At 40.3% G+C, this 23,844-nt stretch overlaps 1 protein-coding gene across 5 annotated transcripts in view; it reads right to left on the bottom strand.

Annotated features, from left to right (window-relative positions):
- Gria3 (glutamate ionotropic receptor AMPA type subunit 3) overlaps positions 1–5,630 on the bottom strand; it is a 259,149-nt gene extending 253,519 nt beyond the window's left edge. For 2 of the 5 annotated variants that reach the window (XR_004604537.2, XM_076918779.1), the window contains exons 1-2: positions 4,949–5,165; positions 3,605–3,763 (exon numbers count right to left, since the gene is read on the bottom strand). Coding sequence is in view for 4 of the 5 variants with exons in the window: in XM_076918779.1 (XP_076774894.1) it covers positions 3,605–3,763; positions 4,949–5,039 (250 nt within the window). In the remaining variant the exon portion in view is untranslated. Of the gene's footprint in view, positions 1–3,604; positions 3,764–4,948; positions 5,166–5,389 lie in introns of those variants that run through there. The other 3 variants (XM_076918780.1, XM_034485108.2, XM_076918778.1) reach the window with 3 other exon arrangements.
- Positions 5,631–23,844: the final 18,214 nt, after the last annotated feature.

Raw genomic sequence — 23,844 nt, 5'->3', positions numbered from 1 at the left:
CAACGGGGCTTCCCAAGGAAACGGGACAGCAAAGTCAAACCGCGGGGCTGAGCAATCTCCTGATGTTTCCCTACCCTTGTAAGCCTGAGAATTATCAGATTGGTTTGGTTTTTTTTTTTCTCCTCCCCTAAATGTTAGATCTCTAACTTACAAAATGGGTGTGCATTGTTTTTCTTATGCACTAATCATGTGTGTGCCTTTCTATGTTTCTAGATACATCAATGCTGAAACCGATTTACACCGTCATTCGCTCTGCCTTTACCCAGCTAAACTGAAAAAGTAAGGCAGTGAACTCTATTAATTCCTATGAAATGGGAACATGTGCTCTAAATCAGATCAGTCTTCCTGAGAAACTTCAATTCTCTTCGGAGCTAAGATCCCAACTGAACCACCTTTCAAAGCCAGGGAGGCTTTTATTGGCCTCTTAAGGCACAGAATGAAGTTAGAGTCTGTCTTAAGCAAACCTCTTGAGGCTTGTGCAGAAAAAAAAAAAAGCTTGCTTGCTAGTAGAGTCTTTAAATAACTGGTGCCTTAGATTCATCGTGAGGACGACTTCTGAATGCATTGCATAGGGAAAGGTGACAGTGCAGAGGTGAAGCAGAGGGCAGGGGTGAGGACAGAAGGCATTGGTGTCTGTTTACCCCTCACACTTGAGTTTGCCTGCATACCTATGCCCTAAAAAGTATGTGCTTGCCTTAGGATCGAAGATCAAGAGATCAGCTCTAGCCCCAAAGAAAGCTGAAACCCGGAATTCTGCATGACCAGGAAGGTTCTTTAATTGTTGCTAGTCCAGTTCCACACTGAACTAGATAGCAGAGGTACTGAGCCAGATTTGGACTCATCTTAGGTTTTCACTGGAGCTCCCCAGATAGGAAGGTCAGAGGGCACTGAAATTATTTGTTTCCTCTGTGGAATTGGGTAGTAATCACTTGGAGGACTGGCATCTGCAATCACTTGCTGGGTTCAAGTACTGTTAGAAATGTTTGCTTGTATCTGACATATTTGACTGATGTTTCCACAAGAACAATAAAGTCCATGGAGGGAGGGATGGGACAGACATCGCCAGGCTGTCTCTGCCCCCTTTAGTTATTGTTTTCAGGGGCTACAGTTGGACTAAATATCTTTCTCACACTAAGCCATCAAGCAGCAGCTGCCAGGAGACAGCTTTGAGATCTGACTCCCATTCAGACAATTGTGACTTTCAGACATGACTGTTCTGGGGGGCCAGAGAAGATGGCAGCTTTTCTCGGCTGTCTTCTGAGCTAGCTATAACATCTGAGAGTGCAACAGGCAGCTAGGTACACATCACTGATTTCTAGATTACTCTCCTAGTGTGCCCTGGGTCTGTGTATGCCTGTGTGTATTTGCCATAACCAAGGACAAGGTTTCCTTTTGGTCTTGTTTTTCTTGCTGCCTAGTGAATCTTACCCCTTCTCTTACACTGTCAAGTGTGCAACTATAACCCAGCCTTGTAAGACTGCTATGGATTTAAGTTGAGAGATTCCAATCAGTTGGTTTTCCGTCCTCTCACTGGTCACTTATTGTCCTGAGAGATAAGGAATTAAGACACCTCAACACCAATATGGATGATTTATTACCTGTTCCTAAACCTGAGATTTTTCTCATGGCAGAGATCATTTCCCGACTGCTGTTCAGGTATGGTTCTAAGAGCCGGAGGCCGACTGCTGAGTGTCAGAGCAGTTTGATCAGAAGAGCAGGACCCAAAGCTTTGTAAATCAATCATTCTGAGAAACCAAATGGCCCTCTTAGCCCAGAGCTCATCAGTGGAAAGACAGGGAAGGGAGATGAAATATGTATTATCCCTTGTTAATGATAATGCACCCTGTTGGTTTCATGTATTTGGTTTTAAATCTGTTCTAATTGATATTTAGGAAACTGCCTCCCAGACCCAGCCACTTGAGGAGATCACGGTGCAGCAGGATTTAAGAATCAGTTGTACCTCTTAAATGCTGGAGAGAGGTTGGGGATTACAAAAGTAAGACAGGAAGTATAGCCAGGCATTTTGTAACTTTCACACTTAACTAAAGTTAATACATTACTTTTTTGTCAGTGTTAGAAAACTAAAGAATGCCAAATACACAGTGTCTCAGAACATGTTCTTAAAAGAATCTGCACCTTCAGCTAAATTTTTCTGCAGGCTGATAACTGTTACATTTCTTGAAAAGTACTTCTTCACTCCACTTTCCCTTCAGCCTAAGTCTTTAAATCCAATGAAATGTAATCTTGAGGTCCTGTTTAAGGACTATTAGGGATTGCATCTCTTTTGAGATGGAAGGATTGGAAGAAAGTCATATACAAAGTTAAATTCGAACAGACACAAATACCATTTTCCAAAATGTGATGAAACTTCAGATTTCAAAGCACATCATTCCAGAGAAACAAGACATACTTTGTGTTAAGTGGCTTCATTTGGGAGAAACTTTTACAGAAATAAAGTAAGCTTAAATGAAGAATTCAGTGTTCCTCACAAAAAATTCCTTTCAAGTTAGATAAAACAAAATAAAAGAAAAACCTGTGTCCAACAAGCTATTAGCCATTTGAGTTCCTGTGATTTTATTGTTAAAATTTCCCATTTGCAAAGAGATAACCATGGGTACAACTGTGGATGTCAGAAATGGCTTTGGGGCTGATGAAATCCCCCTTTTTAGTATTCACTTTTCCTGTTTCATGCCTATTCCCACAACTAACCTCTTGCTCTAAATTAAAAACTGTGTTGTCCTTAACAATCATGTGTGTATTTGTGTGTGTGTGAATGTGTGTGTGTGCGTGTGTGTGTGTCTGTGTGTGTGTGTGTGAGTGTCTCTCTCTCTGTGTGTGTGTGTGAGTCTCTCTCTCTCTCTCTCTCTCTCTCTCTCTGTGTGTGTGTGTGTGTGTGTATGATGACACAGACAGGATTGGCTTTCCCAAAAGTCACCTGAGCTCGGGTCTTCCCTCTTGCTTTCAGACTGACAAACATTTATCACTTGCAATCAGTTTGTAATCTTATCAGTTCCTATCAGAGCACTCTGGGTAGGACAGAAAGAGGCCAGGGAATCCAGCCTGATCTATGCCTCAAGGTCACTTGTTTGCAGGGTTCTCATATTTTGTCCCTGTGTGTCAGGCAATCATCAAACTCAGCCCATTCCTACCAGCAGACACAGCTTTACCACTCAAATAATGCATGCCCCGCATTGACTCAATCAAGGAGCGGCTGTTGCTTCTTTTTTAAAAAGCCCATCTGAAATTTCCCTGAACAACCATGCTATTTTCTTTCTTTCTTTCTTTTCCCCCAACAAAAAAGGGTGCGGGGGAGAGAACACCAGTTTAGCAGGGAGGAAAGTGGAAGTTTTGCATCAAACATAATTCACCACAGAGTTTTGCCCACTGCTTTCAGCCCCGCAGCAGAATCCTCCAAGGTTGATTTATGCAACAAGAACCCAGGATTGACTACTGTCTCAGTCTGCTTATTGAGGTAATCACCCCCCCCCCCCCACACACACACACTACCTCGCAGCACATGTGTATGCAAAGCCCCATGCATCACAAACAAAATGCAAAGGAGGTTCCTTAAGGTCTCAAGGGGAGCCAAAGCAGATCTACTTACAAGCATTAGTCACAGAGAAACTATTGGAGGAATCCAAGTGGTCTACGTGGTAATTCAAATGGAAGGGCTTCTCAGTGGTGTTCTGGTTGGTGTTGTATAACTGCACAGCAAAGCGGAAAGCGCTGTGCTCCTGTACCGTGTTTCTCATGAAAAGTCCACCTAGAAGCAAAGGCAATCGAGATTCGGCTTGTGTCCCCCCTACTTCAGGATGAGTTAGGAAGTAGCAAACCTGAGCTACCAGGCTACCTCAGTGTTACTGGGAAGCTCAATGGAGGATTGATTTTTTTTTTCAACCTGTGTGTCTTTCAAGACTTGGAAACTCTGATTTCCACTGTGAAAAACCTGGGTTTTGTACACGGAGGAAACTAAAGAAAAGGGAGAAAGAGGAGGCTGCTGTAGGGGAAGGATGAAGGAACTAAAAGTGGGACTTGGTTCTTTCTTAAGCTTGAGTCTGGCCCGAACCCTGACTCCAGCCCCACCCCCACCCTTATCCCCACAGCTGGTTCATTTGTTTCCCCCTGGGATACAGGGATAGGGTGGGAGGAAAAAAAAAAAAAAACAATTTCGTTCCCATTGCTGTCCCAACCTTCCCCCATGACAATACAGGGGGTTAGTTAAAAAAAAAAACAAAAAAAAAACAATTCTAACTTCTCTACTTGCAAAACCAGGGAGAGGCGGGGAGAACTCCCTTCCGGCTACTGGAGCTGGTCTCCAGACAGACACAGCCGCAATTCATGAATCCTTGGTCTGCGTGACTTCCCTGCTTGCCCGACTCCTGGTCTCACCCCCCCACCCACTTCCCACCCCATCCTCCATCCACACAGCTATTTCCTTGGTCTGGGGGATTCAAAGTGGGTTCCATTTCCTCTAACACTATCCTGTCTCACTGAAACCTGAGACGCGGGACAGGGACGGGGCGACCTGGGTCCAGGTTATGCGTCCTGGCGCGGCCAGACAGGCAGTATCACCCTGGGACAACTTCCAGTGGCTGCAAGCATGCTCTGGCAAAGTCCGGAATAGCGAGCTGAAAAGCCGGGACTCTTAGCCTCTTGCAGCATCCCAACCTCCAGCTTGACTCCCTTGCTCCTTGGTCAGCTCAGAAAACCTGGCCGTCCACCCGCATTAGCACCAAGAGACCCCTTCCCTCATCTTGGATGCTCCCCACACTCCTCAGTTCCTTGCAGCTCAGGTCTCCAAGATCTCAGCTCAGTCCCCCATCCCTTGTCACCATCCCCAAGCCATGCAGGACAGGGACTCGCGGTGCGATACCCCCAGCCCCACTAGGGTAGTGGGTTTCAGATGCAGAAGAGCCTGGCCCCCTTTGGCTGGCTCTGGGGAGCTTACCTATGCTGATGGTGTTGGGGAATCCTCCGTGAGAATGACCCAAAAGCCCCAGGACTAAAAAGAAGACCGCCCGGAGCACGCTTTGCCCCATTTTCTTCTGCCTGGCTGTGCTACGCCTAAAACGAAGCTGACAAGAGCATGGGCGCAACTCGGGAGTCGTCAAAATAATAATAGAAAAAGAAAAAGAATTCGCCGGCTCTTACACCCCCTCCCCTCAACTTGCTCTCTCGCTCGCTCACTCTTGCTTTCCACCCCACACTAATCCTCCTCCTCCGCCGCCTCCTCCTCTTCTCTTCTCTCTCTCTTCTCTCTTCTCTCTTCCTCTCTCTTCCTCTCTCTCTCTCTCTCTCTCTCTCTCTCTCTCTCTCTCTCTCTCTCTCTCTCCTCTCTTCCTCTCCCCCCTCCCAGGATCTCTCACACCCCCTCCACGCCCCCCCCCACCTCACTTCTGTCTTCACACCAATCTGGAAGGCGGGTTCATTGGCTGCAAGCTGGGTTCCCCAAAGCGATTTCTGAGAGAGAGGGAGAGAGAGAGAGAGAGAGAGAGAGAGAGAGAGAGAGAGAGAGAGAGAGAGAGAGAGAGAGAGAACAGACAGAGATAGACAGAGAGAGGGAGAGAGACAGAGAAAGAGAGACAGAGATAGAGACAGGGAGACAGGCAGAAACAGACAGAGAGAATTAAAACCGGAGCAAAACCAAAATCATGGGGAAAAAAACAGGCAAGAGATAAAGAAATAAGGAAGAAATTATAAAGAAAACCAAAGGGCTCCCCCGCCCTCGAAGATGGTGGATCTAAAGAGGGGGGAAGAAGAAAAGAGCTAAAAGCCTCAAAGGCTCAGCTCCAGTGAATTGGGTTCTTCCAATTGGGCCGGTAGGGGGATATTGATCAAAGTTGATCTGACGTGGAATTAAAGCCGCACACCGCTTAGCTCCACTGCAAACTGCAGCCCTGGACTGCAAAGCCTAGGCGCCGGCGTATGTCAACACCGGAGATGGGATCAACAGAAATACACCAATCCTCACGTGGACCAGACTTTCAAGCTGCAACCAGTTTCCTGTTTTTAAAAAGCTGCAATGTCTCTACATTTGTATGTTCGTCTTAAAGATGAGGGGTCTTGAGGGGTGGTTAGTGGGTACTCTGGAGTCTTTGTGAAGAGACTCAGAAAAGCAGTTCCCAGCACAATGCGCCCTAAGATGCTGCGCATGCCTGGTCTCTGACGCTCAGCTCAGCTTTTCCAGCAGAGAGATCCGAGGGCAAGTGAACAACCCCCACCCGCATTTCCCCATCCCCGCAGCATTGGGAGGTGTGTTCCTCCCCCTACCCAAGTGCTCAGGCAGGTCTGCCAGCTGCGGGGGCTGTTACTGCTGACTGCTTTGGAGGGTATAGGAAAATAGTATGTGTATGGAGGTGGGAGCGAAGAGGTTAATGGAAAGGACGCTCAGTCCTGCAGACCAAGGAGAGAAGTGTGGGAGTGAGCTGGGGTGGGGGTGGGGACTGAAAGTTAAGGTTGGAGGAAACTGCCCCTAGCTGCTTTGCTCCCATAATGTTGACTTTAGGTGGATCAACTATTCCCTCCCCGCATTGAGTGCAGACTTCAGAGATTACCATTCTCCCCCAACTCTCCTGCCTTTCTCCAAGCTAAGAGGAGAAGAGAATCTAGGAACTCCTACAGCCCGCCCCCCCACCCCGTCTTGGTGAGAAGTAGCCTCCTTCACAGCATTTTGTGTATAATCCTTTTGCCCCCACATACTTTTCCATAGCCCTATTCTCCTCTTGGGAAAAATGGTATCTTCAGTCACATCTTTCCTTCCTACCTTATAGCTGCTCCGGAAAACACAGATAGTTTTTATCTTCTCTACATCTTTTGTTTTTCTTTTATCTTCTTCTAGTCTGATGGGATGAAATGAACCTTTATGTCAGAGCAAAGCAAACTAATATACATGGGGCCAAGGATGAGGGACTGGGGCCCTGCATTCATTACTCTAGATCTTTGATTCTAGCAAATGCCTAGACTAGAGCTGAGAATAAATGGCCTCAAAACTCTGTGGCAACCAGAAAAGTAATTCTCAGCTCTCCCCACATTGCTGACAATTCTGACAAAGCCTGTTCTCTAACTCTGTCATTCATGCAAATCCTGTCTCAACTTTGACAGTCCATTGTTGGAAGGAAGGATAAACTTGAGATCTAGAGGAGACTCCTTCCAGTGGAAGGAAGATTAGAGCAATAAAGTCAGGAGAGACAAGGATGACTATCCCTTGACAAATGTGGAGAGTGATGCAGTATTACTGGGGATCATAGACCCAGGACATGGGTCCAGGTTCAAATCTAACTTTCATCACATGTAGGTAATAGGTAGGTAGTATGCAATCTTGAGCAACTTCAGGAGTGGTTTTGTCTTCAAAATGGGAACATTATTTTTTCTTTCTTGGGAAGGCTATTATAAGAATTACATAAAATAATGGATGTAAAAGCATCTAATTCATTACCCAACTCACAGAAGAATCAATACATATTACATTTCCAAACTCACTTCTTTTTCCTCACCTTGCAAATTGCTCTCAAAAGCCTCCACTCTTGTCATCCACCCTTCTCCCACCATCCCTCCTTACAACCTCAGGCTCTTTTACAACATCTTCACCAGTGTTTCATACCAAAATTTTCTCATAGTAGCTACTCAGCAGTCCCTGGAGTAAAGAAGGAATCTGGTAGGCGATTCTTTACTAGAGTTTTAATGGCAGGCAGTGACAATTTAATACTGAAGTGCCACACTTTGAGACCCTCTTCCTTGAGTCACTCTATGTCCACTCTATTTCTATCATCTATCTGTCTGTCTGAATGTCTGTCCGTCCGTCTGTCCATCCATCCATCCATCCATCCATCCATCCATCCATCCATCCATCCATCTATCCATCCATCCATCTACCTATCTATCTAGCAGGTTTTGAGATGAAATAGTTGGTGTTTTAGTAGGAACTTTGAATGCTTTGATCCAAAGGAATAACTCCACAGAGTTCTGATTTCAGGTGGATGGATAATAGATTTCATGTTGGGAAATGGTTAGTGGTTTTCAGCACACCTCACTTCACTCCTGAAATGAGTGAGGTCTCTATCTATGCTTGGCCAGCCATGAGAAAGGGTGCAAGAAGAAATTTGTGGTAGTCTCCACTGTCATTTGTCTTGAAGAGTACTGTGAACAGGTCAGGAACAACAGATGTAAGAAAGGAGGAGCCTCCAGGGCCTGTGCATTGGCAAATCTATCTTCTATCATTATCATCCCCCTTAATGCTGCCCATCTCTTCTCTTTTCATCTCTCCCATTACCGATTCCCTTTTCTTTCTCTTTTCAATGTTTAGCTTTTAGTGGCAGCTATTGGTCTTGTCTCATCTGAGCCTCATCTGAGCCAAGAGGGGCAGGTATAATAGTAGATCCATATTGCTATTGGTTGAAAAGCTCGCAGTACACATGTGATGTATTTAGATATCGAACTCATGTTCAAGGGAGCAATGAGACACTTTGGAACTTTGTGTTTCATTTTCCAGTGCAAGGCTGGAGATTATATTAGTAGCTTCACAGCCACAAGAAATCATCGGCAAAGACTCACATCTAATTGTCATTGTGTAGTAAGCAAATATTGCCACTAGATTCAGGATTACATGCTTGTTTTATAATTTGAGACCTAATTTTAAGCTGGCTGTGATTCAGATTAAGCAGCAAAACCAAAACAGAACAAAACAACAGAAACCACTCCCCAAAGCAGAGTTAATTACAGTTCTTATCGAAATGTGAAGAGTACATCTTTTCATTTCATTTATACTTCACTAAGACTTGGGTTAGGTACATTTGGATAAGCAGAAAGAGATGCTGGCTGATAATGTTTGGGGTGGAGGGAGCTATACATTAAGTTTCATGCTTGCTAACTTGATCTCTGACAAATAAGGAAAATAGCAACTGGAATCATCCTGATGCATTGGAAAGTTACTTCTGTACGTTTTAAAGGTAATAAAATTGAGATTTTTTTCCCCTTTGCTCAATGGGAGGATAATTTTCCTGTCATTTCAGTTGAAACTTCGATTTCTTCAACAACACTTATTGACCACCTGCTCTATGAGGCTATGCTAATCACCAGGGATAGAAGAGAGGGAGAAAAATTTTGCCTGCAATGAATTTCAAGTGTAGAGCACATCTATCCACTGGCAACGACAAGGTAATATGGTAAGTGACCTGAAAAGGGTATGTGCTAGGTTCTCTGACAGCACATAGGAGGGGGCTTGCACATGGGAATCAAGGTTTCCCTTTTAATGTTGATCCAGTCCCAAACCACTTCAAAAAGCAGGTCCAACAGGGTGTCTTCTAAGCTCTCTTCCTGCTCTTACGCTATATAGTCCTGGAATTCCATGATCTGGGATTGTTCCAAGATCTGAAATATTATCCAAATTGCTAGCCAAACCATGAAGTTAGAAACAAATGAATTTTTATGACTATTTCTTAAATTTCTTTATTTAGGTGTGTTTTTTGTTTGCTTGCTTGCTTGCTTTTTTTCCCATCAGAAGAGTAGAGGTTTCAGCCACATCTGGAGCTTCACTGGATTAGAAATGACATGTAAACAATTTTGGACCTACTATTTGATTTCTCTTTCTTCTTATCTTTTCTATGATATAAACTCTCTGGAAATTGCTGAAATTCTGCAGTGTGGGTAGATTTTGCTTTGGATGAAATGACAGACATGGGCTAAGCTGGGGCTTCTTCTGATAGAGTATATCTGTGTGTCAGAAGTAGAACTTTAGCAACTTCCTTATAAGGAAGTCATACCAAATGATTGGTATTCAAGGGAATAATTGTGTTTCAGAAATATTTTCAGAAGGGTTTGGTTTTTATACATTGTGTAAATGTTTAGAAGTTGAGTTTTGCCCTGAAGACATCTTTAGGAGTTTTTGGGATACACACTTTTTGAAGTGATCTTTTACTTTTAATATCTTTCATCTTCCACTTTCCTCCCTGGACTAAACACATTTGCAGCATCTTCTATAAGCATTCTTGGAGCCAGTGACCACAAGTTGACCCTTTCATCTCCTGTATCATTTAGGATGCTTCACGCCACAGGCAAGCACACGCTTCTAAAACTCATATAACCAATAATAGAGATGCATTGGCTCATACACCTGAAAGGCCAAGAGGTACAGCCAGCTTCACAATCAATTTGACTCAGTCGTTCAACAATTTGATCCAAGATCTCCTTTCTTCCCCTTCTATTTCTCACATGAAGGCAAAATGGCTGGAACATTCTTTGGTTTTCTATCACATCATCATGAAATAGCTCATACAAAAACCATGACTATACAGGATCCAATTCTACAGACAAATAATGCCATATTCTGTCCTACATTATGAGAATCAGTCACCAAAGTGTGTGTGTGTCCATGTCTGTATGCCTGTGACCCATTTACAGGGCTTAGTATAGGATCACTCTTCCATTCCCAACCAACTCATGTGATTGACACACAATTGAGGTGAAAATACGGTGCCTGAAAATTGGCCACAATAATTCCTAAAATGTATCTTTTTACTGATTTGCTCCCTGATATAAACAGTAATAATTTTATTATTAGATTATTAGAAATACAGGACAGCCAGGGCTACACAGAGAAACTCTGTCTCGAAAAACCAAAAAAAAAAAAAAAAAAAAAAAAAAAAGATTATTAGAAGTATTAGAAGACCCTTACAACTTGCTTTAGTCTAGTGTTTGGTATGTTACAGTTTGATAGTTCATTGATTAGTTCTGAGAGATTTGTGGTGTATTGAGAGTTCTAGGTAAGAAACTAATAAAGAAATAATTTCAATTTTGCCAAATGCCATGTTAAATAGAAGCCCATAAACAATGAAACTAAATAATCAGAGAAGGTAAGTGAGCCCTCAAAGGTCACACAGCTGAATGGTGAAGAATAAAGTTTTTTATCCCTTTAGGGCTTTATCCATCAGACCAGAGTCTTCTTCATGCTGTGAGACTGAGTATGTGAGAAAATTGAATTATAACAAAAAATATTCTGCTGGGATGGGCACATCTTAAGAAGTAATTATCCCCTGGTGGGTTCTGAATGGGTTTGAAAACTGCAGATGGAAATCACATGGCTACGGGACTCTCGCTTCTCACAAAGTGACATTCATAGAAGCTGCAACATCTCTCTAATGGGAAGTGTTAATTTATTGTGAATTATTCCACGTTACTTCCCACAGATGATATTGTTGACGTTTTTATTAATGTACACCTTTTTATTCCTCTGGGAAGGTTAAAAATTGTCATTAAAATACACTATGGGCAAATCAAGGAGAAATTAACCCTTCAACCTAAAGCAGCCTGACCTGCCTGCTCTATCTTGGGAAAGGTTGCACTTAGAAATGTTGACAAAATGCTGGGTCCCAATTGTTTAAGATGTTATTCTTTACATTAATTGGAAAAGCTTCTGGTTACTTGATGAATTCTGAAATTCATATATCTGCATGCTATGAAGTGAGCAGATAACATCAGCTGAGGCAAATGGATATGGATATATATATATATATATATATATATATATATATATATATATATATATGGCAGATAGCAATAGGCTTAAGATAGGGGAAATACCTGTGTTAGATCAAATAACTTCTATTAGCTATCCATCCTTTCCTGAATCCAGACATTTACCATTAGCTTATCTATACACTTACCACTAGCTTATTTCTTTTCCTTTAATGTGATAATGTGACTTTTCCCTTGTTCTTCTCAATGGGAAGATTGGCAGTATACCAAATCCAGCTGTTGTCCTTCCTGCATTTCTGCTTGTCATCGCATCTTCAGTCAGTGTCATGAGAAGGGCAGGTACCAGCTAGTTTGTTGTCCACGTAAAATGAAATATCTATGGAACAGAGTCACTATAGTTGACTCATAGGCCTCCCAGGACTGGAAAATCCATCTTGGCAGCTATGTGCCCTAGTCCAGGTCAGCTATAGGTGTGTGAGAATTGATATATAGTCTTAAGACACTGCAGATTAATAACTAATTACAATAGGTTTCTGACAGTGATGTGGTTTTATATGTGATCTAAAGAAGCACAACCCAGCTGTTTAATTTGCCCAAGATTATTCTGCTATGCCCATATTCCTAGGACAACTATCAATAATGGCTTCTTTCACTGTCAAAACTGACCTGTGAGCTTCGATGTCAATGTGTACAGTATGTTTAGATGAGACGATGTAGTTGTTTTCAGGGTCACCTAGAGGACGTTTTATTTGCTGGCTTACCACTTTCACTTTTTAATTTCTGCTGCCTTAATTTATCAGCTTAGGGGTTGATTGTAGCTATCTTGAGGAATAAGTTAATTTTAAACATTTTTTTAGGTATAGGAAGTTTTGAGTTTCTTGTTTGAAAGAGAATTCAGACTCTTTAGAGGAATGAAAAAGATAACTAGAGACAGTTGAAATTTAGCCTGTGGCTAATTCTTAAGGAGGAATAGCAATTGCTGATTTTATGAAATTTTAATCTGTTATAATCTGTGTGCTGTGGGCATATCCTTTTGAATCATTGTGATATCAATTTCATGAGCATAGTAGTAGTATTTTGAAGCAAAGGAAAAAGGCATATTAAACACTTTTCAGTGTTCTGGGGTACACACAAAATTAAAATCAGTAATTTTTTAATTGAAAATGCATAAATTAAACAACCACTTTTGAGGCAGAGGCAGGAAAATTGCTACACCCTTGAGCTTGACCTTCTCAAAACAGTGAGGTTCATGTGCTCCAGTGGTGCATTGTAAGACTCCATCTGAAACCCTACAAAACAAACAACTAAGCATGTAAACAAATGCACAAACCAAAAAAAAAAAAAAAAAAAAAAAAACAAAACAAAACAAAAAACCCACGAATGTTCTAGTTCAAGAAAATCTGGTGTTTGTAGGACTCTAGCAAGCAGAGCCTTAGTTTACCGGAGACCCCCTGAGTGAAACATGAGGAGATGAGAGATCACTGCAAAATTCAAGAGGAATTTTTAATGTTCCAGCATGCTGGGGGCCATCCTTCATCCCAAAAGGAGAGGCAGCCCTGAGCAGCTTTTTCAGCGGACATTTATACAGTACTAGGTGTAGCAGCCATTAGGCACAGTGTGATTGGCAGAACAATAACTTTTTAAACTGATTAGTCTTCAGGGAATTGAGGCAGCTAGGACCTCCCTTGTCTGTGTGTGGCCAATGGTCCATTGTCCATGTGCTCTGGGCCCCCTCCCCACTGCAGATCAGTCCCCACCCCAGTGGTCTGAGGAATTTTAATTAGCCTCTGCCTTCTGGAGGGGAGGGATGCCTAAGTGCTCTATGACCTTTCTTTTCCAGGAGGGAGGGGTCTGGTTTAATTTTCCTCTTCAGTTTAGTATAAGAAAATATGAATTTCGGTGGAGTTTTGTACTTTACTAAAAAGTTCACCAAAGATTTTCTTCGGGCTGTGAACGTTTTGTGTGTAATTACTATCAGTTTGATGTGATAAGTGATGCTGCTTTTGGTTATGGAACCTAGAAAGATGTCTACAGGGATTTTGAAGGTAGAGAGTTCATGGACGGCACTAAATCTTGTAGGAAGCATAAGACAACAATGAGTGTGTGACACACAATAAAGGACAATCCAGCTCCAAATGACAATGTGCTTACAACAAGAGGCTTCTGTGGACAAGTGATGTGATGTATATGTTCTATCTTTACAGACATGAGTGTTTGTTGTGCTAAGACTGAAAACCTTGACTATATAATCATAGTTCTGTCAAAACAACTATGAATGTGACCTCTGGCAATCATTTAACTTTTTGAGACTTAGCATGCTTGTCTGTGAGCTGAGGATACATCTCATCTACTTTTACATAGAAAACATGAGAGACAGAAGGACAAAGAAGGAAGAGAAGGGAAAACAGGACATTGATATCATTTAGTTCATACTGAGTCATTCCCATTCCTAATTGATGATCTCATGTCATGGACTTAATGGAAAGGTTTGTAGAGACTCTCCAGAAATAGGCTGAGGGTGAAGAATTTAGGCAGGATAGGCTATCTGCCACATCCCTAAGCACATGTAGAATCCCAGCCACTCTGGCTTCCTGTACTGCCTTCTTCATTCAAACTCACTAAAAGGTCACTGCAGGGCTATTGCTAAGCCAAAAACTGGTGTTACTGCTCATTTTATTTTTGAGAAAATATGCATGGAGAAGAGAATATGAAAATACCCCCGCAGTCATTCTTAGAATTCTGATTTAGACATTTAGAAGGACTCAAATGTAGAATGTGAGGTCACCTGTTCTGCTGGTACATACATTATGCCTATAATCCTAGAACTCAGGAGGCAGAGGCAGGAAAGATTGCTATGAGTTTTATACCAGTCCGGTTGGAATCGAAAGTTGAGACCAGGCAGGGTGACATAGTGGGATGCTGTCTAAAAGAAAGAGAAAGGGGGGAGAGTAGCAACAGGAAGGAGGGAACTAAGAGATCAAGGCCCACTCAGTGTGTAGCCCACTTGTTTTTCTTTCTTTCTTTCTTTTTTTTTAAGAAACTACTCACTGCAGATAAGACTGACTATTTAATCTGTGGGATGCAGAGCAAAATGAAAACACAGGACCCTTTGTTCAAACATCATTAAGAATTCTATGACAGAGAAAGCAAAGCAACTACACAAATCACGCTCATGAGGACAGTACTTGCTCTAGATGAGAATGGCCTGGTGTGGAGCACCTCCCTCCTCAGTTCTCTGGGATCTTGACTTCAGCCTCCAGAGAGCAAGATTATTCACCAAGCCTGCCCCCCAGGGGTTCAAAGTAAAGGAAGACGCTTTCCCTAGGGAGGCCACCAACAGTTCCTTCCTGCTTCTTTTGGCCTCCCTCAGGGTGTAGCTTTGGTTTCAAGATAAGTTTCAGGGCACAGAGGAAAAAAAAAGAAATTCACTGGTAGGCCCTTAGCCTTGGCAAGAGGGCAGATAGAGGTATACATGATCTTATTTGATTGTGCATAGGCTGAGGGGTTATTCTAGATCAGGTTTACTATCCTAGGAAAATTCTACTGAGGCAATACCTTTAAAAAAGATCAGAAAAACAAACAAGCAAGCAAACTGCCACCAACAACAAGCCAAACCAAATAACCCTTTTTCCCTCTAAATCTAAAGAGAAAGCAAAGAGTCCTTAACTCTGAATTTCACTTACTTACATATCTGGTACAGTCTTCCTACTGGTGATGATGACGTTAACATAATAATGAACACAGTAATCTTGGTGACAATGACAATGATTGCTGATATATTTTTTTTTTTCCTAAGGATAGGTATTTAGGTAAGTAGTTTAGATGTGTGGTCCCATTGAATCCTTACAACAAATAGCTTTTTGAAGTAAGAATTATTTATATTCCCAGATTCAAGGAAAAAATCAAAATTAGAAGCATTTCATACAAATATGAAAAGAAAGAGACTCTCAAAAGCATCTATCAAACAAAGGATGTTAAATGGAAAGTAATTACACAGTTCCCATTATTAACAAGGTAGCATGTGAACTTATTTTTCTCTTTTTAAAAAAAGATGCTTTTCTTATTGTAAACTCCTTTGCACATGAATTTTATTCTTAAATGCTTTGTATAATGTTTACTAACTAAAGGTGTCTCAATAAATATTGTGTTGAATAAATTAATAAATGAGGGATTTCATGGGCTCACTCAAGTTCTAAATTTTCTTAAGTTTGTTGACTCTGGGTACTACTTGCATGTAGCTTCAGCACTCCAGAGGCTGGCACAGCAGTATTGGAGTTCAAAGCTAGCTTAGGCTACTAGAGTAAATTTTATGCTATTTTGGATTACACAGGTAACCCTCAATGAAATAGAAAACAAACAAAAACCATTTCATGACAACACTCTAAGATCCCTCCCTCTCTCTTTCTGTCTCTGTCTCTCTGTCTTCCCCCTCTCTGTCTTTCTGTCTCTGTCTCTCTCTCTGTCTGTCTCTCTCTCTCTCTCTCTCTCTCTCTCTCTCTCTCTCTCTCTGCACTTGTACATGGATGTTCATGGGTTCATGTACATCTATTTGAGTGGTATACCTGCCCAGATGCCAGAGAACAATTTCACATGTCTTCTTTACAGCTCTTTGCCATAACTTTTGAGACAGTATCTCTCACTAATTCTGTATCTCACTGACTCAGCTAGATTGGCTGATCAACACACCCCAGGCATCTCCCTGTCCCCTTCCCATTAGTGCCCGAATTATGGGTGTGCACTGGCATACTGGGCTTTTTAGTTGGATGCTGGCGAGCTGAACTCAAGCTCTCAGGTTTATATGGTATGCACTTTTTCACTAAATCAACTAAGCTTTTAAAAACTCTTTTTAAAAATAAATTCTTCCAATTTTTAAAATGTTATGTTATGTACATAGGTATGTTTGTATGTATGTCTGTGTGAGACTGTCAGATCTTGAAGTTACAGGCAGTTGTGAGCTGCCCTGAGGGTGCTGGGAACTGAACCAGGGTCCTCTGGAAGAGCAGCAAGGACTCTTAACAGCTGAGCCATCACTCTAGCCTGCTTATTAAAATCTTCAATCATAAATTATGCCACCAAACTTTTGAAAAATAAAATTTTGTGACTGAAGAAATATACTTTAACCTTATTCCTATAAATCGTATTTCTGCCCATGCACTTCATATGATTATAAACTGAGGCATTATGACCATGATCAAGTGGCAGTTTCCAATAATTGCAGACAAATTATGGAAGTAGAAAGCCACAGTGACTCTGTCTATTGAACCATTCATTTCTCCCCCAATATATTACAGGACATCTACTTTAGACTTATGAGTAAAAAATTAAGGTAATAAAACTCTGGGCCTTTTCCTTTAGGTTACTTCAAAATCTTTTTAAAATTCACAACAGTGTCATTAATAAATGCATAAAATGTACATTTGTATAATTCATTAATATTTTTAAACTTAAACATTTTGTAATTATTCTAACATGTTTGAAATTAGATATTGAAACAGTTTAACTCTACAATTTAGTTAAATATTTAACTAATTTTGTTTGATTTAGATTGTGACATCCACAAAGGTAGAGACTTCTTTTTCTCATAATTTTTTTTTTTTTTATAACACAACACTTTCAGGCTGGTATAAACACTGACAAGATAGTTTCAAGAAAGGTTTCTTGATTATGGAAACAGCAGTATTTCAAACAGACCTTTTCATTTTACTATTGAGACAAAAAAAACCCCTAAAATCTAAAAGTCTTAGGGAATTATTAAAAAAAAGAATAATTGTTCCGTATGTGTTGAATTGAGGTTTTGAGTGACATATTAAAGATGAAAAACAAATTAGAGAATTCTATAAAGTGTGGTTCATAAATGACTCACGTTATATATATATATATATATATATATATATATATATACATATATATTTGTATATATGCAACATATATGTATATATACTATACACTATTAGATAGATACATAGATATAGATATCTAGGACTCATCATTGACACCACCCTGACTATTTCCCTTTCTAATCAACAGATGGGACTTTGAATTAAATAAGAGCAAGAACCAATGACATTTTATTTAAACTAATCAGCAAGAATATAAGGGAGAAAAAGATTTTGATTCTAGAGCTAAGAGGCCAAATGTCCTTCTGTCTAGTTGATCAAATTTGGCAACCCCTTAGAGAAGATGGCTACACATTTTGATTAAGCCAGTCTCTTGAAGTGCAGAGCATAACAGAGAAGAGTTGGGGCTGAAACTATATGGGGAGAAAGAAGAATACATTTTTCCCTCTTGCCTCCTCATCATTAAAACTCCCCCATAGTTCCCGTCCACGTGTGAGCATTCATATAAAAGTAGTATATCTCACCATGTTCTGGGGGTGGGGGAATGGTACTTGTGTTACTATTAAGGGACTGGTGGCAGTTGAAAAGAACTGAAGGTCTGAAGGTAACATTTCCTGTTTCTCAAGAATATAGAAATTGGCTGAGTGTGTCTGTGGCTGGCCACAGCATGATAAGAGGCTAGGTTGTAAATGCCAACAAAGCAAAAATGGACATCAGCAATTTGCTTCTATACATTATAATGTGGGAAAATGTTGCTTTATGTAATGCGCATACATTAAAATTTTGAGTGGCAAATGAATTAGGTAAATTGAATTTTATTTTATATTCAGCACAGGTGCTTGTCACTTAAAGGAACTCTAAAGCAAATTTTTTTCAAGTAAAATTGGCTATTTTGTCATTTTTATGATTTCCTGAGTATTGTACTAAAAATAAAACATAGTCCTCTATAATGTAGATGAACAATTCTTTAGAATTAAAACGATGTGGCTTTAGGATATTTATTTTCAAAGGAAGACTCTGACTTTGTTAAGTCTCTGATACTCCAAGCTAGCATCTCTTAGCATACTTCTGAAGTAACATCAGATGTTGATCATATCACCCCAAATCACCAATTATTCTTTTAGTAAAGTCTTGACTGTACAATGTAAGCTACAAATCTTATATATGCAAAAATAATTATAGTGTTAGTTATTGTTTATCAAATACTTTAAATTTGTAGGCCATGTGCTAAGTGCTCTGATATTTTAGCACATCAAATCTAAATAGTTCCCTTTTGAGTTAGGTGGTATCATCATCATCATCATCATCATCATTTATTCAGGGACAGACAGCTCTATGAGGTAGAGAAAAAAATCAAGCTTGAGATATCAGTGAATTATATTTTCCCCGTTCCTCCAAATCATTCTCCTTCTCTGGCCCTCTTTGTGTGTGTATTAGCATTCTAACTAATTTGTGTCTTCCCAAAGGGCAGAGAACGGATAGCTGCTTCTGTGTCAGTATGACCTCAGCAAGTCCTCAATCAGTAATATAAGAGTACTGCAACAAATACAAACTCTGGAAAGAGTTTTGTTTTTGTAAATTGTTCTCTCCTCACCTTAGCTAAAGCAGATTTTCCCTCACTCGAAAGAGTGATATTTATATGCCTTGTGAAATAATTATTCCCTAAATAATAACCAAATGCCCTGGCAGAGTTACCTTTATTATTTGAGATGAGATGCGCTGAGATGTGTACCAATACAGTTGTCTTTTTCTATTAAAACCAAGGTGGGAGGATTAAGAGCCAGAACTGCTCAGAGGTCAGATCCCTATATTTGAAATTAGGATTTAGGCATGCCCATCTTTTTCACATGGGGACATGATGTCACCAAGTGCACAAACAATCTAGTTACAAAAATAAAATTACAAAAAGAATCCTCATAAAGTTTTCAGTAAATTTATGATTTTGTGTCAGGCCACTTACATAGCCCTGCTGAGATACATACAGCCCAAAGACTATAGGCTGATCTGATCTCAGATCTCACCAAGTCCATTGTCATGGTGAGGAAGCTCATTATAAGGTAATAAATACATACTTCAAAAGGCTATCAGGAACACTGAATATGATCAAGGATGATGCCTGCCCTGTAAACAATGCCCAATGATGTTATGTGTAATTGTTATTAGTCCATAATACAGTAACACAACTGCATATTTTAGCCTGTGTCCCTGGAGATTTTTATTTTATTTTTTGATTCTGACGGTTCTGGGAGACCATTTTCCTAAATTGGAGAAGCCAGCACAGGCATTTGCCTTTGCAAACTCTGTCAGTGTTTGGGTTTCTTTAGCCCTGGCAAGCCATGGCTTCCTTTTTTGAAAACAAAGAAAAATGTTATTTCTCAAGTGAGAAAACACCTTTAAAGGATTATAAAAGTACTCAGAGGCCTTATTAGACAGAAAGCAGCTTTTACAGAGCAGGGTTGTGGTGATTGAAGGGAAGCATTGTCAAGTGCAAGAATTAGATTCCCTTGAATGGAAAAGCAGGCTTGCACTTGACAGAGATTGCTAGGCCAGCAGGAAAGGGAGGAGGACAGTAGGGAAGTGCTAAAGGTTTGCCAAAGGGTTATGGAGTCCACATTGTGCCAGTCCTGAAACCTCTTGCCAAATGAAAGCTTCAGTCGCTCTCACCCACTGTCGCTCTGCTGTAATGAATGCATTTTTGATTAGCTTTCCTGATTACCTGTTCTCTATGCACACAGCAGAAGACAGAATAGTAGGGTCCGGAGCTTTGGGTTAAGATTTTAGAGGCAAAAAGGCTCGTGGGAGGTTTTCATTATCTTTTCAATTTTTTTTCTCTCTTCACCTGCTCCTCAGTGTACAATGAGATAACAGTGGCTTTTTCTGACAGCAACCAGGAGGCCAGAACCTTGCCTCCACCTCCATCAATGCTGTTGCTGAGAAATAAAAGCAGTGCCAGAGGGCCAAGCAGCCACGCTAAAGCTGCCGTGCACTCGACTCTGAGTTTTTATAGCATTTAACTTACCCCCTCAACTGCAGGAGATGAATGTCTTTGCATATATTGAAAAAGAAATTATGCTTTTGATTTCCTAGATACATTACAAGTATTTACCAAGAGACAAGAATTAGGTGGGGAAATAGGTTTTAGGCTCAGAAGGCAGCGTCTCTAAAGATTTAGTGCAATTTGAATGGGAACACGAACTTTGGGAAGGAAAAACACGAGTTATCAATTTTAGAACAATTTCCTCCCTGGTGCTATGAGGGCTGGAATTCAATGTTTATAATCAAATGAATCCTTTTAAAAATATATTAGTATAGCAAATTTTATATTGCATTCTCTCTGTGAATAGGCTATTAAGTTCTTTTCTTCTTTGGTTGTTCTAGTTGCTGTCCTGAGCTTACCATTCTGTGGGGGTTAAGGTCTTCCTAACAAGTTGCAGGGTAGATAAATGCCAGTTTCACTGATGAATGTCAATCCAGACTGTGGCTTAGTGACCCTGTCTAGAGTAAATATCATTTTCTTCTATGGGTGGGAATGTGGGGCATGGCAGTTGTTTGTACAGGTGGATCAGATCTAACCCTGAGACTAGGCTGAGGGAGCCAGTGCTTCCTTTGGCTGCGATTTGAGTCATTACTAAAGGTTGCAGTACACTCCCTTCTCAACCTGACCTCTAGAGCTTGTACTTGATGAAATTTTCATCCTATCCACTTCTTTGGGATGCCCTGGATCAAAATGGCCATAGTGACTATATTTGTATTCTTTCAACATCAGGACACATGGACTAGTCCTCAGAATGTCAGTCAATAGGTTTGGAAACCCTAGCCACTTTAACCACGGGCCTGAAGGAAATTATAGCTCAGACCACTGGCTAGTCTAGTCACATATCACCACCACCACCACCACCACTAGTCTCACAGAGATAAATATGTCACTTTATCACCTGGTCTGGGATACTTCTGAGTTTAGAAGGGGCACTATTAGTAACTAAGATGGGATATCAGGCAGATTGTCTAATATGGGAAATTTTATCTTCCTAGTCAAATGTGTTAATGGACATTAGTTTTTCTAAATAGCATCAGAGACTAGAAGTCTAAGGCAGGTAGCTTCATATTGTTTGTACCACTGGTCCATTTTTTAATCGTCTATTTATTTCATTATTATTATCTCCAGTTGTTGATTTTCTTTAGCCTCTACTTCACAGAGGAAGAGGCACCCATGTTTCTTGTTTCCAGTGGAGGCAAACTGTCAGGTGGTAAGCTGTCCATTTGGGAGCTGAAGGATAAATTGGCATCTTTTGAATTCTTTCTCTATACCTTCATCAACTGCTTTATCCTTTCTCTTTCTGTAGCATCCCAGTATCCAGTTTCCCTCATGTCTGGAATTTTCTTCCTTTTCCTCATATCCATTAAAGTTTAAGTGTTCTTGATTATATTTTAATTTCTAAGGAATTTAATTCTGCAGAAATTTTAATATATTCACTTCCCTGGGCAGTATGTTCACTTTTATACAATGGACTTCTGGAAACATGTTAGTGCAACAAAGATGTGATAAATATGTGAAATCAGGCACTTGGCAACCAGGATTGCTTTCTTGAATAGAATACATAGTATTTCAGCATAACCTGACTGGTGTCAAATTGGTCCTGTCTTTGTCAGGGCCTTCAAAGTTGGAAAAGTTATAATATATTTTGACAAGACTACTGCCACCATCTAGGTGACATGCTCTATGGGATTATGCCATCATCTTAGATTTACTTGAATTTGAAAATAAGCAGTGTAAAAGCTTCTCTTGATGGTTAAACCTGATAAAAGCCAAAAAACGTAAAATAATCCAGATTTGTACCTGAGCTGCTCCAGGCAGGAACATGAACTCACTTTAAAGTGGTTCAAGTCCAGAAATGATTGCCTTCTTTTGGGAGTAGAGTTGCCTTTTGTCTGCCTGGGATGAGAAAGCATTGATTTTCCAGAGGATGGACAAGACCTGTTAGGTATAAAATTCCCATACCTTCATTTTAGAATCTTCCTCATTTAGATCTTAAGAAAGAAGTTTCAAAGGACAATTACAATTTGTTTCTCAATAGGTATTATATACCTTACCAGTAATTGAGACCAACTTGGTTTTGGGCTTGTATGTAAAGCTTAGATGTTAATACTGTTGTATACTAAACAAACAGGACAGTGAACAACCTAAAAAGTTCAAAAGCTCCTTTTAGATATCTGAGGAGGGTAAAGATTCAGGGCAAATTACTGCCCTAATAATTGGAAAGACAAGAGCCATAACCCGTAGAAGCAGAAACCCAGAAGCTGAAAGCTCTGTGGGAAACAGTGCCTGGGGTAGAAAAGTCTAACAATAATTGGCACATTACTAGAGGCTTAGTGTAGGCAAGTATGAGACTTTGAAAATTCCAGGAAGACTTAATTATAGAGTGCCTCTACAATTTTATGAGTTTTATCGGCATATAGTCTGTGTGGAGGAAAGGGAATACCCAATTTTAACTGTCTTTTCCTAACCTATACTATGTAAAGGGGAAATCCTGCCAAGCACTGGTGAAGTTCACTCTAGGGACACAGACACACTTCACGACTGAGACCTAATCATAAGACCCCACAATGCTTCTTCCTCTACATACTGTACAGCTTTGTTACAAAAGCCTATTTACTATGGCTCATTTTACTCAGTATATTATGTCCATCTTTGAACAACAGGAGCTAAACCCTTTGAGGCATATTGAAGGCATTTGAAAAAAAACTGAACAATTAGCAGCACTGTATTCAGATTCAATATAAGTATGGAGAAATTGACCAAGAACCTAAAAGAAAACCATGCTTAATATATTCAGGGGTTTATGTGGAAAGTAAAAATTATATAAGGATCGGCTGGATAATATAAACAAATAGATGAAATTTCTATGAAAGAGTAAGCAAGAGATAAGAGAGTTTTAAAAAATACTGGAGAGATGAAGAGTGTCTTTTAGTAAGCTCATTTTCTGTGGTGGATGAGACCTAGCTCAGGAGAGAATATCTGTACATGAGGACATGAAATTCAAAACTTTCAAAGCAAGGAGGAGGAGAATGAGAAAGATATGCTAGCTGGTTTGAGGCCCCTAACACATATATATCAGAAGACTGCTTGGTTTAGCCTCACTGGGAGAGTGGTGAGGCCCCAAGGAGGGGGAGGTGTGGGAAGAGCATCTTCTTGGTGACAGGGAGGAGGAGGAAGGAGATGAGTAACTGTGGAAGGGTGTACTGGGAGGGGACAACTGCTGGATTGTAAATAAATATAACAATAAAAATTATAATGTATATGCTAAAATGAAAGGAAATGGAGTTATAAAATACCCAATTGAATCCACAAGACGCAGAACTGTGGAAGATAGAATTATGAACAATAATAAAAGCAGTAAATAAAAGAATAAAAGTTATGATACATGTGATTAATCCAACTATAGCAATATCACATCACATGTCAATGATATAAATAAACTAGTTAAAAGGGAAAGATAATCAGAGTGGATCCAAAATTAAGACTTAACCATACATTCTT

This window comes from Arvicanthis niloticus, chromosome X (genome assembly GCF_011762505.2).
Source record: "Arvicanthis niloticus isolate mArvNil1 chromosome X, mArvNil1.pat.X, whole genome shotgun sequence".
NCBI classification, from domain to species: domain Eukaryota; kingdom Metazoa; phylum Chordata; class Mammalia; order Rodentia; family Muridae; genus Arvicanthis; species Arvicanthis niloticus.
The sequence above is the reverse complement of the archived record's forward strand: the minus strand, read 5'-3'. Positions and strand labels throughout refer to the sequence as shown.